The sequence below is a fragment of the Fonsecaea monophora genome (genome assembly GCF_001642475.1).
Source record: "Fonsecaea monophora strain CBS 269.37 chromosome Unknown Scaff2, whole genome shotgun sequence".
NCBI classification, from domain to species: Eukaryota; Fungi; Ascomycota; class Eurotiomycetes; order Chaetothyriales; family Herpotrichiellaceae; genus Fonsecaea; species Fonsecaea monophora.
The window spans coordinates 263,251-278,830 of NW_019173933.1; the positions used below are offsets into that span (position 1 = coordinate 263,251).

General features: G+C 51.8%; 6 protein-coding genes across 6 annotated transcripts; 2 read left to right on the forward strand and 4 right to left on the reverse strand.

Annotated features, from left to right (window-relative positions):
• Positions 1-86: 86 nt before the first annotated feature.
• On the reverse strand, positions 87-2,169 carry AYO21_00485 (hypothetical protein; the record flags this gene model as incomplete). The annotated part of the gene is made up of 6 exons (XM_022650475.1): positions 87-593; positions 714-1,051; positions 1,132-1,512; positions 1,588-1,817; positions 1,865-1,935; positions 2,002-2,169. 6 exons carry the CDS (start codon positions 2,167-2,169, stop codon positions 87-89), a joined length of 1,695 nt encoding a protein of 564 aa, XP_022517089.1.
• A 1,046-nt stretch (positions 2,170-3,215) lies between these two features.
• On the reverse strand, positions 3,216-3,945 carry AYO21_00486 (hypothetical protein; the record flags this gene model as incomplete). Its single annotated transcript, XM_022650476.1, has 3 exons — positions 3,216-3,310; positions 3,376-3,692; positions 3,785-3,945. 3 exons carry the CDS (start codon positions 3,943-3,945, stop codon positions 3,216-3,218), a joined length of 573 nt encoding a protein of 190 aa, XP_022517090.1.
• A 736-nt stretch (positions 3,946-4,681) lies between these two features.
• Positions 4,682-8,188, reverse strand: AYO21_00487 (ATP synthase subunit beta, mitochondrial; the record flags this gene model as incomplete). Its single annotated transcript, XM_022650477.1, has 10 exons — positions 4,682-5,373; positions 5,429-5,469; positions 5,651-5,844; positions 5,891-6,207; positions 6,263-6,305; positions 6,360-6,445; positions 6,557-6,726; positions 7,335-7,444; positions 7,539-7,732; positions 7,864-8,188. The coding sequence occupies 10 exons, from the start codon at positions 8,186-8,188 to the stop codon at positions 4,682-4,684; spliced, it is 2,172 nt and encodes a 723-aa protein (XP_022517091.1).
• Positions 8,189-9,117: 929 nt separating this feature from the next.
• On the reverse strand, positions 9,118-9,823 carry AYO21_00488 (hypothetical protein; the record flags this gene model as incomplete). Its single annotated transcript, XM_022650478.1, has 5 exons — positions 9,118-9,261; positions 9,318-9,369; positions 9,429-9,677; positions 9,757-9,767; positions 9,821-9,823. 5 exons carry the CDS (start codon positions 9,821-9,823, stop codon positions 9,118-9,120), a joined length of 459 nt encoding a protein of 152 aa, XP_022517092.1.
• A 1,492-nt stretch (positions 9,824-11,315) lies between these two features.
• On the forward strand, positions 11,316-12,253 carry AYO21_00489 (hypothetical protein; the record flags this gene model as incomplete). Its single annotated transcript, XM_022650479.1, has 2 exons — positions 11,316-11,452; positions 11,947-12,253. 2 exons carry the CDS (start codon positions 11,316-11,318, stop codon positions 12,251-12,253), a joined length of 444 nt encoding a protein of 147 aa, XP_022517093.1.
• A 1,390-nt stretch (positions 12,254-13,643) lies between these two features.
• Positions 13,644-15,434, forward strand: AYO21_00490 (hypothetical protein; the record flags this gene model as incomplete). The annotated part of the gene is made up of 2 exons (XM_022650480.1): positions 13,644-13,745; positions 13,797-15,434. The coding sequence occupies 2 exons, from the start codon at positions 13,644-13,646 to the stop codon at positions 15,432-15,434; spliced, it is 1,740 nt and encodes a 579-aa protein (XP_022517094.1).
• Between the last annotated feature and the right edge of the window lie 146 nt (positions 15,435-15,580).

The window sequence follows — 15,580 nt, forward strand, 5'->3', positions numbered from 1 at the left end:
AAGCCTCGCCATCCCTCTCTCTCTTCCGCATCCCTCCCGTCCCCTCGCACGATCCCCCCTCTTTTTTTTTCTGGTCAGAAGTGGCACTACTCATGCGCCTCAACCATGCCTATCGCCGCCAAATCCAACCCGGGCCAATGCTTGTGACCCCACAGGAACCAATACGCCAGCGAACACAGCACGACAAACACGTAGATGGGCAGGGCGTAGTTCATGTTCGTGCCCGTGACGGGCAGGGTCGTGGGGAACGGCAACCAGATGGTCAGGTAGATGGTCCAGCAGAGGGCGAAGATGTTGACCGGCGTGGCGATGCCGGGCCACATGCGCCAGGAGCCGTACTGAACAGTAGAAGAAGAAGATGCGCCGGATGAGGAAGGGGCTTGGGGTTTATCGGTCAGACGGCCCGTCAGACGCGCGTGCAGGATGCACGAGATGGCGATGATGTAGGACGTGTACAGTCCCAGAGAGGAGAGGGCCGTGAAGGCGCTAAAAGCAGTGCCGGTGGTGGAGCCGATTTGGAACAGGGCCAAAAGGCACACGATGACGATGGGGAGCCACGTCGCGTTGACGGGGACGTGACGCTTGCGGTCGATCTGTTATAGCAGTCTATCAGAAATCCGAGGTGGTAGAACAGGAGGACCATTACCCAGAAAGGTGTGATGCGGAATCTCAACAGTCCCAATAGAGAAAGGGCAGAGAGAAAAAAAACTCACCACCGAGAACCATCGCGGCAGAGCCCCGTCTCGCGCCCACGCCCAGGTAATCCTTGAGACGGAGGCAACGCTCGCCGCGACGACAAAGTATGTGACGATGATCAGTCCAGAAACCATGGCGTTTGTGGCGGCCATGGACCCCGTCGCGTTCAGACAGATGGGGATGATGGGGTAGGAGGCGTCGAGGGCGTTGTCCAGGTTGCCCAGGCAGTAGAGCAGGACGAGGATGATGCTGAAGGCCATGAGGCCGTTGATGACGATGGTCAGGACCATGGACCGCGGGACGGCGTGTTTGGCCCGGCGGACTTCCTCGGACATGTGCACGACGCCGTCGAATCCTTTTTCCGGGGAGGCATTGTCAGAAGAAGGGAGTTCTTCAAAGAGTGAGGACAAAAAGCAAGTTCTCAGCGTTACTAACCAATAAACCCCCACGCAGGCACCAGCATGCCCAGGTTAAAGGCGACGAAACTGCTCCGGTCCCAGCCGGACAGGATGGATTCGGTGAAGAAGACGAAAGTCGTGTCGTGCTTGGGCGCCAGGGCGGTCAGGACGGCGACGAAGATGACGAACAAGATGACGTGCAGAATGCCCGAGGCCAGCTCCAGCCAGGGCACGAGCCAGAAGGTGAAGGTGTTGATGAGCCCGCAGGAGATCAACAGCGCCCACATGATGAAGGTCAGATGCCATCGCTCAGCCGTGTATCCCGGCACGTTCTCTGCGATCAGGGCTTGGAGGAGGGCCGCTTCGCCAGAGGCACTCCCTGCGAGAGCTGAGACCCAGGCAAACCAAGTCACCCAGCCTGTGTATGAGCTTCCGTGTCAATAGCGTGGAAACTTCGTGGTAAGAACAGCTGTTGGACATGGAGGCGCCGCACCTTGCATCCAAGTGATAAACTTCCTCGCGCCCTCGGGGGCCATGATATGCGTCCAATGGTACTGCGCGCCGGCTATGGGGAGGATGGAACCCAGTTCTGCCATGGAGAATGCTTGGGCCAGAGACCCGATCACGACCGCGATGCAGCCCCAGATGAGGGACTGCGGGCCGCCGTTCCAGAAGGTGGCCGAGATGTTCCTACCATGATGAAGATTGATCAGACGGGCAATTCTGCGCGTGGTTCAGGGAAAAAGACAAAAGAAAAGATGAGGGCGGACATGGCCATGACTTCCCAGGACTCCATAAAGGTCAAGGAAAAGGCGAGAAGCTGGGCGAAGCTGAAGAGTCGCTAAAGGAATCCGACGAGTCAGCGGGTTTCTGTTCCATACGACACACAACGGTGAGTTTCGTTTACCCTGAGAGAGGTGCCATGGCCATCGATTGTCGCTGTTGGATACGCCTGCGCGACGTTCTTCTCCGAGTATTCGGGCGTTTTGGCATCATGGCTGTGACCGATAGACTCGCCCGAGTCCGTACCAGGCTCGACCGTCTCAAGGACATCTGTCTTGTCGACCTTTGCCATAGCGAAACGAGCCACCCCTGGCTGGTATGTGTGAGACAGCAAAAGAGGTGATAAGAGAGGACGACAGGAAAGGAAGACGAAAAGAAAACGAAGCAAACCGTTAGAGAGAAGTGCCGATCGCTCACTCCTACAAGGTACCACCATCACTCAAGGACCGCGCCACCGAGATACGCACGGCGGCATGGTGGCATGTTCAAGATGATTGCGTCTGACTGACCCGCCTGCCGTGCGCAGTTAGACAAAGGGGGAGTCGAGAACCAAGAAGCACAAAAAGTCCATGTCATGGATAGGCCTGGTCCAACGCATGGGAAAGCGCATGGCCAAGCGACGCGGCGTGGAAACGGGCATCGCAGCAAGGAGTGAGTGAGTGGCATTGATAGAGCTTTGACATGGAGGGACTAGGGGACCAGGCGACAAGGGGATGGTGGATTGTTGCAGAACTATCGGAGGGGGTGGACATTTTGGTGTTAGAGGGCGAAGATCCCGGAGAGATGGACAAATGTAACCGGTAGTTAGAAGGTAGCTAGTGATGCTGGTAATGGCCAATCCTGCTAGACAATGTCGGGGATATGGACATGTGGATAATGTTTACCCATCATCCTACGACGAGCTAGATCAACAATGTAGCGAGTAGAGTTGTATCCCGTATGTTCCCTAGTATTTATCAAGACGAGAGAGAACGAGAACGGACGGCGTCTCGGGTCGAGAAACCAGCCCGACGGCCCCATTCATTAGTTATTTCACAAGCCTTGATCCTCTGGGATTTCTACCCCAATCCCATTTGGGCAGCTTCATAAGAGGTTGTGGAGTGTCTCGTAATGGAGATGTTATCGACAGCACAGTATCATCCTCCATCCCATTTCACCATCGCCAAAGAATTCCCAATCGCTACTCAGAGCAAGTGGGAAAATCCCCAAAAAGCTCCCGTTTCATGTCCTGAATGCTCCATTCTCCTCGCTAAACCATTCCGACTGTAGGTACTTCTGCCACGCACTCATCGCTTGGTGATGCGCCAGGGGCCTTAACCACCAGTCACTGCCCATCGCTTAGGGAAGATTGTCCTCGTCCAACTCATAGATCAACTCGCCATCATCAGCTTCAAATGGGAATCGATGGTGTTGGTCAAGCGGCGAAGAACCTCCTATATAGCCCAGGCTGTTAGTGATCATTGATTGACACAAGAGAAAATGACCGTATCAGTCTCACCATAGTATTGGGCCAGGCCACTATACTCTCTTGCTTCAAGGCCTTCGTGGTCTTGTTCTTTGAGAGTCGGGACATCAATTGTCACTGTTGCTGCTGCTTCTTCTTCGTCGACCCCCATTTCGGCGTCCTTTGTGTCTTTGGCCTCTTGTTCCTCTTCAGACACCATTCGAGCTTCCCTCTTGATAGACCGCTGCGCCAACCTCTCTCGATTTCTTTTCTTCTGTCCTCGCCGAAGTCGTTCTCTCTTGTCGATCGCGTCAGGACATCCAAGCCGTCGAGCCAACTTTTTGCTGATGCAGATCTTGTGATACAGAGACCTGGGCGAGATTGAACGTTAGATTCTCTATCTCCCTCTCTCTCTCTCACATACATTAATCACTAGATGAGTTGCACACGAGGTGGTACTCACAACAGCGAGTCCACATCCGTGTCCATCTCCCGGGCAATCTCTCCAAAGACCTCACGTCTGAAATCCATCGTCATGCTGCGCAACAGCTTCATCATCAACAGGCAGGTCTTCCTCACTGGGATCGACCCCTTGCAGAAGCAGTCCTCTTCAGATCCGGCCATGGTGGTAAGCAATCAAACTGTTTTCTTTTTTCAGATATGTTTCAATGAGACTTGAAATGGGCGTAGGGTAGCACGGGTGTATGTAGATCCAAGTCGAATGTGTTATAAACGTGTGAAGAAGAGATCTAAGATGAAGATGAAGAGATAGATTAAATGAATTGTAAAGGCTGAGCGGAACAAGGTCAGGGTATAGACAATAGGTTTCCGTGAATAGGAAGAATGAATCTCAAAGACCAGATCTGGCAACAATGGTTAGGAGTGACACTCGATTGCTCGTCCTGAGATTCACAGCGACTTCAGATCGGACATGTCATGTTGTAGTTTATCTGCAATGCACCAGAGACATCACCACCACCCCTATCTATATAGATAGGAAAAACAAGGCCAATCCAAAGTATCCCGACACTTGCTTGCGACACCTTTAGTTAGCAATCCGCGGCACCAACAATGTGCCTGTAAAGCCATTCACCTACATCGAGATTCACCAACTGGCGAGCGGGTTTATCAGCGCATCAGATACAGCAGAAATTACAAAACAAGCGGAAAATTTTGATCTCAGGAATAAAAGGAGGATGGTCAATGTACAAGATTCCTGCTCTCCTCTCCTTCTAACTTCTTCACTTCCCACTCCCTGTTTCCCCCACAGTGCTTGATGCAATGCTTTTCGAGACTCGAGCTTGATTCGCTCTTGCATGGCAGGCTCATCTTCTGCTCCTCTCCACCTCTAGCCGACCATTTACGACTTCTCCAACTCAGCCAAAATCTTCTCACCCTTGGCCCGGGCACTCTCAAAGTCGCCCACCATGTAGAAGGCACCTTCTGGTAGGTCGTCGCCTTCACCATTGATGATCTTCTGGAAACTGCTGATCGTGTCCTTGAGGTCCACAAGCTTGCCTTCGATACCAGTAAAGACCTGGGCGACGGTGAAGGGTTGAGAGAGGAAACGTTGCAGTTTACGGGCACGTTCGACGGTCAACTTATCGGCTTCTGACAATTCATCCATACCCAGAATGGCAATGATATCCTGGAGAGATTTGTATTCTTGCAACATCTGCTGGACGCGGGATGCGGTGTCGTAGTGTTCTTGGCCGACAACACGAGGGTCCAACATACGGGATTTGGAGTCGAGAGGGTCGACAGCTGGGTAGATACCCAATTCAGAGATACCGCGAGACAACACGGTGGTGGCGTCCAAGTGAGCGAAGGTCGTGGCAGGGGCGGGATCAGTCAAATCATCAGCGGGCACGTAGACGGCCTGCACCGAAGTGATGGATCCTTTCTGGGTCGTGGTAATACGTTCCTGCATGGCACCCATGTCGACGGCAAGGGTAGGTTGGTAACCGACGGCAGATGGAATACGGCCTAGCAGAGCAGACACCTCGGAACCGGCTTGAGTGAATCGGAAGATGTTGTCAATGAAAAGCAGCACTGTTACGAGCGTTAGCAAACATGTCCGGATGCTTAAAGTTAGATAGATCCATACCATCCTGGCCTTGATTTCTGAATTCCTCCGCTACAGTCAATCTGTCGATAGCAAGTACAAATATTAGCATAGGAACCAGAATCCAGTTCGACATCAAAACGCATTGCCATATTGGCGGATGGTCTTGGCGGAATGACAAGTAGACTTGGCGAGGATCTTGGCACAAAGAGGAGCGCCAGCGCAAAGATGCAAAGGGTTAAAGAAGGGCATGGAACTACTCACCCGGTCAAGGCAACACGAGCACGAGCCCCAGGAGGTTCGTTCATCTGACCAAACACCAAGGCCACCTTGGATTCGCCGTCAAGCTGAATGACAGAGGTTTCCTGCATTTCGTGATACAGATCGTTACCTTCACGGGTTCGCTCGCCGACACCAGTGAAGACGGAGTAACCACCGTGGGCCTTTGCGATGTTGTTCTGCAGACAGTTAGTCATCGAAACCCACATGGCCAGATGTACCCACAATCAGCTCCTGGATAAACACGGTTTTGCCGACACCTGCGCCACCAAAGAGACCAATCTTTCCACCACGGGCATAAGGAGCCAGCAAGTCCACGACCTTGATGCCGGTAACCAATACTTCGGCAGTTGTGGCTTGCTCAATAAACTCAGGGGGGTCGGCGTGGATGGGGGCAAATTTGTCAGCTTTGATGGGACCTCTTTCATCGATCGGATCGCCAGTGACGTTCATGATACGACCCAAAGTGCCTGGGCCAACAGGGACCTTAATGGGGGAGCCGGTATCGGTGGCTATGTGACCTCGGACAAGACCCTCGGTACCTTGAATGGAAGAGTTAGCCATGGTCAATTGGGTGTGCGAAGAGGTCTCTCTTACCATCCATAGCAATACATCTCACGACGTTCTCACCCAAATGTTGCTATTTACCATCAGTCTCCAGCTTGCTAGCCACAATTTCACTGTGTGTTCGTACCGCGACTTCCAGCACAAGCTTCTGGCCGTTGTTGTCGGTTTCTAGGGCATTGAGAATGGCAGGCAATTGTTCGGTATCGAACTTGACTGTTGATTAACCATTAGCTTGATTGATCGATCCAATCTCGAATGTATATGATGATAGTAGAGCTCTGGGGGAGCTCCATGCGCGCAGGAAAGGATTTTTTCTTCCCATACCGTCAACGACAGCACCAATGACCTGGTGAATCTTGCCATCTCTTGCAGAATCTGTCGACGCCCATCGCTGTGCTAGAGCTGGAACGGCTTGTCTCCGGAGAGGCTCGAAGGCGCGTCGGGAGATCGAAGGTCGAGCAAGGGCAGACCTGCCCAAGCTACGGGCGATGCCGCTGTTCAATCAGTGTCAGCAACAGACCAGAAAAGCACTCGGGAAGCTCTGCATGTGTATGCCGGGGAGCACACGAACCTCTTGAGCATGCTTGCAGATGAACGAGAAGGTGAGGATTGAAAGGTAGAGGGGAGAGTTGGTATGGGATCAGGAGCAAAGTGAAGAAACTTGAAGTCAAAGAATCAAAGTTGCTGTTCATTGAGCTCGGTTCGGCGCTATACCTAATTGGGGACCTCCATTTGTCTCCGGCAAGGCCCGATCTCCAGTATGTGCCTCGTCAATTTTCGAGAGCCACCACCGCCGTCACCTCGCAAATTAGAATAATATTAGGGCTGAACGGGAATTTGTATGACTCGTACGTAGAATTAGAGGAACTGCTTTCTGCCACCGATTTCAATCAACGCCTGTTTTAATCTATGTACAGTCTCGCACGAATCAGAGAGCGGCCGCAAGGCACAGCTTCAGGGAAAAGTTGTGGATTTTTTTTTCTGTATTCACAAAACACAATGAGATCCCTGCTTTCTGGAGATACTAGTCACAGTACAAAAGTCCACCAGATGCGCTGGTGCAAGCCCGCATATCTTTACCCTTCACACCACCGTCGCTTACTCGTCCGGTTCAAGCTTGATGCCCTGAGCCTTAGCAGACTTGCTTTGAACGTGGCCTGGACCAGAATATCCTTCACTGCTGATACCATACATAGGGTTGCTCTTCTCGGACTGTAGGTAGATGTGTCAGCTTGGTTCTTAAGTGAGAGAAACCTTGCGAGGCCTTCCAGAACTCCGCGGCAGCCTCATACAAAGATCGACTCACCTTGAGATATTCATTGGTAGCTTCTTGCCATTCTTTGGTCATGGTTCGTGGAGGGGGTCTTGCCATGCCGTGGATGAGCATGAATGTAGCCAGCGAAATTCCAATGCCAACTGCCGTATAAAGCCAGACTTTGGTCCATTCGCCCGGGGGCACCTCTGCACGAGGTCCGTGAGGTCCAAATGCAATCCACCATGCTGTTAAAGCATCAGTAAATATTCCCGAGCGGTCTCTCATGGCTTCTTGTAGGAAGCAGCGGGCATCGAAGCTTCGTCAAGCACATCTAACCCCTGCCGCGTCCCTCCGTGGAGGCGAGGCCAGTACATACCAGCTTTCTTTTCCTGCAAAGTCATCTCGTTCCAATCAACCTTCATACGATCTCTCAGTTGCATCCATAGCTCGGCCTGCTCTTGTGGAGGCATTGCTTCCCATCTCTTTTCAATTCCAGCGAGCGTAGGGTTGGAGATGGCATGGGCCGATCGCATCTGGGACTGGCTAGTCATGGGAGGGAGCTGTTGAGTAGCTGCAAAAGTGGGAGCCAGGGACCGCGCAGAGGATTGGAAGCATCGAATCGAGGGAGACGTGATTCGCGTGCATGCTGTCGAGGTGCTGGTGGAAGCACGAGCTGCACGGGTTAAGGAGCGGAGATACATCTTGCTGGAAGTGTGTGAAATCGATCAATACATACGAAAGTCGAACTTTGAATACCCTACCGAAGCCTGGAGCTCGGCCGCCTCTGTCGTAGCAGGTTGCTTATGGGTTGAACCTGGTAGGAGCGAGAATGATTGTCTGAGGTCGTTGTTTCGAGATCCTAAGTTCAATCACATTGCAGAGGATTCGCTAGCTCTCTGGCCTTGGCACTGAGTAAAATTACCGCTACATCAGCAACCATCACCCCACAGCCTCCAAGTTGGTATTACGTCTGTACTCGGTACTTGAGATGCAATAGTTGTCTGTGTGTACACGCTGACTCTTCGCTGGCTACCACTTCTACGGCGTGCGCGGCTTCGCTCACAGCAACTGAACAATTACATGTATACCTGAAATGACATCACCCGGGCACGAAACGGCGTCGACCCTCGTCGTAATGCCGTACTCAGGAATACCAAAATTACGACTCCGATCAGCCGCACCAGAATGACATGTAACCCTGAAGATGGACCAAATGGACTTCTCCGCGCCCGATTGTTCTTCAGAGACATGCAGAGAGGCGTATATTTGCTGAGAAGGGTGACCAGAACAGGGCGAGCATATATTGGGACAAGGCTCCCGCAGGCATACCGGTGCAAGCACAATAGGCTAAGAAGACTCCAACGTTCCAGACAAGAGATAATGCTTCGAGCTTTTTGTTTGAGACAATCTATCTCGGCCATTCAACATTGCAATGTTCTATCTTCGTCACAGCATCAAATGTCGGGCGTGCTCCAACGGCGCATACCCTACCCGTTTGCCATGCTCGGCTCGTCGGAAGATGTGCCCTTGCACTCAGGTGCCACAAGACCAACATATATCTCGTGGTAATGGTGTTTTGTTGCTGGTACGTCGAAGTGTTGTCCAACCCGCCTCCATATTCATTCTGCTCTTAGACTGTTCCTTTGCCTTTGCTGGCTTCCTTGAGCAAATCGGCCCATTCCAACTCGCCCGGGTCGTTCGCTTGCCAGTTCATGGCAATTCCGTTGAGGGCGTTCTTCAAGGTCTCGCGGGAGCTGGCATACACCATGCGGGACTGTGCCAGAAAATCTTAGCCGTGGCAACTGCGGGAAATTGTAAGGGCAGACAAACCTTGACACCAGTGTTGTCCTGATTGATGTAGGTGATGAATGCAATCTTGGATCTTCATGCTGAAGTCAGTATACCTATCCACGAAGCTAACATGATTATCATTGGATGTACCTCTTGCCTTCACCGCCCTCAAGCTCAAATTCAACGTCGTAAATAGCGTACGAGGGACGGTCCTTGCCATTGGCCTCCTTCTTGCCAATGAGTTTCTCTCTGAAGGCGTCGTAGTCCGGCTCGCTGCCGACCTCATCTACCACGATTTCCTTCTGATCATCGGAGATCTTGTAGATGATGTATTTGGGACCGCCGCGACCGAGTTTCAAATCATTGAACTTTGAGACGCAGTCGGGGTTGACAGATAGGCTAGTGGGATCAAGGCATTAGAGAGGCACTGCGGCGCGCAATGGATAACAGGATCTCAAGGCAGATGGTATGCACATACCCGGACACAGGCTACAAGGCAGGGTTAGCGGAAGCGGTATCGCAGGATGGGTTCAAGCACTCACCATGACTGCTTATTCAAGTTCCAGATACCTATGCGACTCGGTTTGAAGCTGGTACTGTTGTCAGTTTCCGAGGAGAGTAAGATGGCGCTTGGAGAGATGGGAGCGCCAAAGAAGCAAAGATAGGGAATATGAAGTCTCGAACAGGCACCGGTGATGGGAGATGCTGTCAGAGAAAAGCTGACGTACTTTGCGGGAGGATTGTGGTGCAAGACTGGACAATGCAGCGTAAAGCAAAATCCAGATTGCGTGTAAGGGTAGGCAGAGGATAAGGGAGTGTTTGGTGGGATGGGACAATGACAGTGGCAGCAAAAAGAGAAGAGTGAGTGGTGGGGTCCAGATTCAATAATACGGCATACGCGCCTAATGGCAACGAGGGGCATGCCAGGCTCCTCCGGCGCTTTGGCAACAAGTCGCCGGTTGGCAGGCGAACGCCCAGAAATTCAGCCCCGTGAGCACTCGCGTCCTTCTCTCACCGATACTTTTGATATTAATTAGTGTTCTGATGATCCCCTCTCTGGCTGATGGGTGCCTGCGACAGCTCCGGCGACTCCATTCATCTTGTGATGAACAGCTGAAGTATCTGCCGCCTCGATCCGTGAAACAGCTCCCACGATTACGATATCTTCCGGACACCTCTGCGCATTGTTCCTCGACCTACGATTGGCCCATACACTGAGCGTCAGCCGTCTTTGAACGAGCTAACTGTCCTCTGCCTCTCGGCTCGCGACTCAAGGATGTGACTTACGGGTGACTACACTATGGATTTGTCTAGCCGGACACGAAAAATAAATACAGTTGTGGTAGGTAAGTCCAAGGCGAATTTGGTTTCGCCTCGACACTTGGGACACTAAAGCACTATGTCTGTGATATCGTTGGCATGATGGGAACACCGGCTGTGCATCTGTGTCTCAAGATTTTCACCACCTGTTGAGCCTTGCTATATCTTCGTCAGTCCACTCACGTCCCAGTTGAAGGTGGCTTCGACAAGGACACGAGGGAGTCACTATTCCCAGTAAGTACAGCGCTGGCAGGAAATGGGTCATCGTATGGAATATGGGGATTGGTCGGCGGATTGAGAGAGACGATTTTCGGTCCAGCACAGGGCTCGGGTACGAAAAGCGATATTTTACGATATGCCATACATACAAATGGCCCGACGCCATCGATTGTCGAGGTGTAACTGTGTCAACAGCAAAGAAGGGGCCTAGTTCTGTGAAAGTATCTGAGACCAGTGAGCTCGACTTCAACTCAGTGCATAAGAGAAAGAGAAGAAGGAGGAAACAATCAAAGATCGAAATTACATTCAGTTAATCCATTGAGCCTCCCTCCTTCCATCACCGTTTTAAACCGACCTCAGATGATTTCACTCTCTATCTCTCAACACTATTGCCTTCGCCTTTCCCATATCGTGTGCAGTCTTCCAACTTCGTTAAAGCCTAATACTGCTCATCACCTTCAATTTTCAAATCTCTCCGAGGAGCTTTTATCACCAGCCATGTCGAATCCCTGGAATGATGCTACCGAAAAGCTTTTGCTCTTCAGCATGATTGAAGAGCCAGATAACTGCTCTCGCGCAAAGTTCGAACAGGCTGCCGTGGCGATTGGTGGTGGAGTGAGTGCAAATGCGTGTCGGTCAGTTCACTCTTCTCTCAGAAATCTTCCAGCATCTGAGATTCAGAAATTCACACTCTACCTTCCCCCGACAACTTTTCCTTTTCCTCCCACTCTCACTCCATCTGTCCTTCTCCTGGTTGAAAACAATCAGCCCTCGCAAACATCTCGTCCCCTTCTGACTGTCATTACACTCCATCTCCTTATTGAAACCCATTACCCCTTGAGAAATTCCTCCTCCCATCCTTCATCACCTCAGGGTCTACATCATGCCATTTAAGTGGGATGCTGCTTCGGAGCGCAGTTTGCTCCTCTTTGCCCTTGCGGAGATGAACCCACCAGCGACTTGGATTTGGCCTCGGGTTGCTGACAGGCTCGGTAATGATCTCAACGCAAGTGCCTGCAGGTATCAACACACTCTATGAACGGTTTCACTACGTTTCCCTCTTACCTCTTCCTTGTATCGACGTCTACTTGTTTCAGGTCTGAGACCATGCTAACCTCTAAACATGCAGCCAAAAATTCTACAAGCTGAAGAAAGAGAGCGAAAAACTGCTTCAGCAGGACGATGCGGCTCTGAGCGGTGATCCCGCGACCCCAGTCAAAGAGAAGACCACAAAGACACCTACTAGCAAGCCTGCATCTGGACGGAAGCGAAAAGGCACCGACGGTGACGGAGAAGAGGTCAACACCGCGGTCAAGAGAAAGCGAAATGTCAAGAAAGAAGCCCCAGCCGACGCATGGATTGAAGTCAAGACAAAGATTGAAGAAGATGAGAGTGCTGCCGTCAAGGGTGAGGTCGAACACAGCGAAGATGAATGAGGCATGCTTACTTTGAAGTCCGGTATATGATGTGTGTCCTGTTCGAACCTTCCTACTGCTGACTATTGACGAGACTCACAAGTTACGATCTCTAAACCTGAACCAGCTTCAGTCACTCACGGCGTGTTTGGGGGGAGGGTCACAAACTTCATTCGCACAGGGACATAAGCCTTTTCTGCCGGGGTCTTGCAGGGGACATGGTATGAGACAATAGGATATGGCTGAGCTGAGATTTTGTTTGAGGAGAGATTGCTTCGAATGGGTTCCGTGGACCGTGACGAGTGCAGCGACTGTTACTCTTGTCGCCGGATCAATCCTGCTGCCATGTCATCTTGGACGTAGAGAACAGGCGGATCGCTCATGCCATGCGAAACACGTCAGATAGCTGAGGAGAATCGACAATTGAATACAATTGCATCACACGTCATGATTGACATCGTTTGCCCTTCCTCCTTTCGTTGCAGACACAGGGGATGTTCCCACCACAACTGTGAGGATGAGTGCCAGTTACGGAGCCACTGTTGGGATCTACAGCGTTGAACAGGTAGCAGTCGCAGGGCGCAAGGCACACTCTTTACTCGAGCCTGCTCGACTTCTCCTGAGCATCTCTATTCTTTTGTGGACAAGGTGAACCTATGCCTATTTCCAGCTAGGGCAACGCAATCAAGGCTGAGAGATGGCGCTGAATTCGTGGCCACCAAAGCATGAATGAGGTGTGGAAAATCCACCTTTTCCTCTGGGTCTTCTCAGTGAAGTGATTCGCACCACTGCAGATGCAGCGGCATGCACACCTACGGCCCTTGTCGTTGTGTGCTGAATGCTCTCGATCAGGTTTGCCAAAACAAGCTAAGATCAGCTGGTCGGAATCTCGCAAAGTCGGGGACGAGAGGGTCAAAGGCGAAACCAACAAGGAGAGGCTAGGAACTGCGGTAGCGGGTATCGCTGCTCAAACTGGGCGCAGCCAAGAGCATGTGACATTGAGAATTCCTGCAGACAGAAATGCCTTGTTCTATTGCGAGTACAACCGTTGTGCTCCAATCAGCAACCGATTCCAAGTCTGGTGGAGGTTGTGGTTCGCTTTTGTAATGACAATGTTACCGCTAACTGGCTCGCTGGGCTGCCGAGACTGCGCTGCTCCACCACGATCCTGCAGCCTTGACCACCCAGACTGTCGCCCTCCCTCTCAGTTCTCTCCCCCCTTGCTTCCTCGCCACCCTCGATCACAAATTCCAATGGCTTCAACGCGCTCCACCCCATGGCTACCTGGAGTAGTTTGGGCGCAGTGCATCAAAGACACCGTCCACCCAACACTCTTTTCGACGTGTTTCTCGCGGCCCCTCTCAACTCATGTCAATGACTGACTTCTTCTTCGATTTGAGCCATCGCCTCCATGACTGCACTCAGAACTTCGAACGTGCCCCCGATCTGGGACTTCAGAGACTCTCTGTTCCGGGCACTGGCAGCAGCTTACGCTGCGTTGGGCGAGGACCTGGTAAGATATCAATTTTCTGCCTAGATACGTATCGAACTAATAGTTCGTCAGTTCCGACGTGAGTTGACGAGCATCGCGGCTTATTACGGAGAAGGGGCAACATTCTCTGAGATTGAGGACCTCTTTACAAAGCATGTTCCAGCAGAAGCAGAGCTACTTAAAACCGAGCTGGCTAGTCGCCGCAGTGGTGGTAGAGAGACACCTCCCAAGGGTCCAGCACAATCCCGTCGTCCACCTTTGCTCAACTTCGACGATGAGGATCTAAGTGTCTTGAGCCCGAGAGAGGTCGATGTTTTGAAAGCTCGGTCTAAAAGTTCGATCCAAGAATCTGCAAAGCGTCTTCAAATCATCAATGGATCGGCTCGCATATCGCCGGTCGGAGATGTACCAACGATAGGGGCCATGGCGCCCCCAATAGCCACAACATCTCGGGCTGCAGCGGATGTAATCCAGACGGGACCATGGAACATCTATGATACTGGTATCCAATCTCGTCTTAGTCAGGCGAGCATTGCCCAAACTCGAAAACGTCGGTTCTCAGAGGTGCATGATTCAGTGGAGCTCCAGGCTGCAGATGATCGTCGCCCAAGAGCACCACCAAGATCTGAATCCTTCGGCTATGTTACGAGGAATGGTGAATACCGATGTGCTCTTTGTCAGAGGCAACTACCCAACGAAAACGATCTGAAGCTGCATGAACAGATCAGTAGAGAGCATACACGCAGTCTCAAGGACCAGAGAAAGGTCACTCTCGGTCGTGAGAGATTAGCCCATCTCGCCGCACTATCAGCCCAGGGCTACAATGCGAATCCTTCCGTGCTTGGTCAGCGTCTGAGGATTCATAATCTGCTCGTATCAAGTCCGGATGCCGCAGCTGCTGAGATGGTGAAAAAAAATGGCAACCGGCATGAACCTGACCCCAGCTTGCGCCAAAGTCAGGACCGTCAGGCTTCTTCGACAGACATTGGCGATGAAGGGCGTTGGCATCCCAACACTATACCAGCGACACAGAGCGTTGAGAGCACAACCTCCGCATGCGTAGCTGGGCCTTTACAGACTCTCTACCAGGGTAAATGCCGTGCCGATTCGCTTATGTCTGCGTCAGGCAGTGCTCCAGCTCCAGAAACAGCACCCTCGCGGACAGCAGGAATAAATACAAGGTCCACGACTGCTCGGACTGAAATCGGAACTCTCAACACTCCTCAGACCCTCAACGGGGTCGAACCCACCAGCACACAGCAGCCTCAACACAACTCCGAGAGCGGAGGGGACGAGAACGCATCTGAAATCCCAGATAGTGTCACCGCCAGGGACATTTCGCGTTTGATCCAGCTAAATCTCAAATTGCTGAACGTTTTCCAGAAATCCGCGTCCGCTCGAGACAATTCATCTCCTCCTTCTCGCGAGAGGGTGCCTGCAAGTGTTCCCGACGACAAGTCTAGACCTGGAATGATGGGTATCAATAACAGCCCAACTTCAAACTCTACTGTCCCCACAACTATGGTCCTGGAAACGCTGCATCCCGCAGCTTCGTGTAACGGTCCGAACCCTGGAGGCAGAAATTGTACGCAGAGGACGATATCTGCGCCGGGGATTGGAGTTCACCTCGACATCAAACGTGGAGACGCGAAAGAAAACGGCAAAAAGAAGGATGTCGGCGAGCCTATTTGTATGATTGTTCTCGACTAGGAAGGAATTTGGATTGACATGCTCTTGTATTTTCTGGCTCCCTCATTTCAAGACACAAGTGTAGCTAGTTTAAGCAAGCTCAATGGTTTCTCGCACAAGCATCTTTTCATGGTTTGGTTTCCAACATAGCTCCAGACCCAACTATT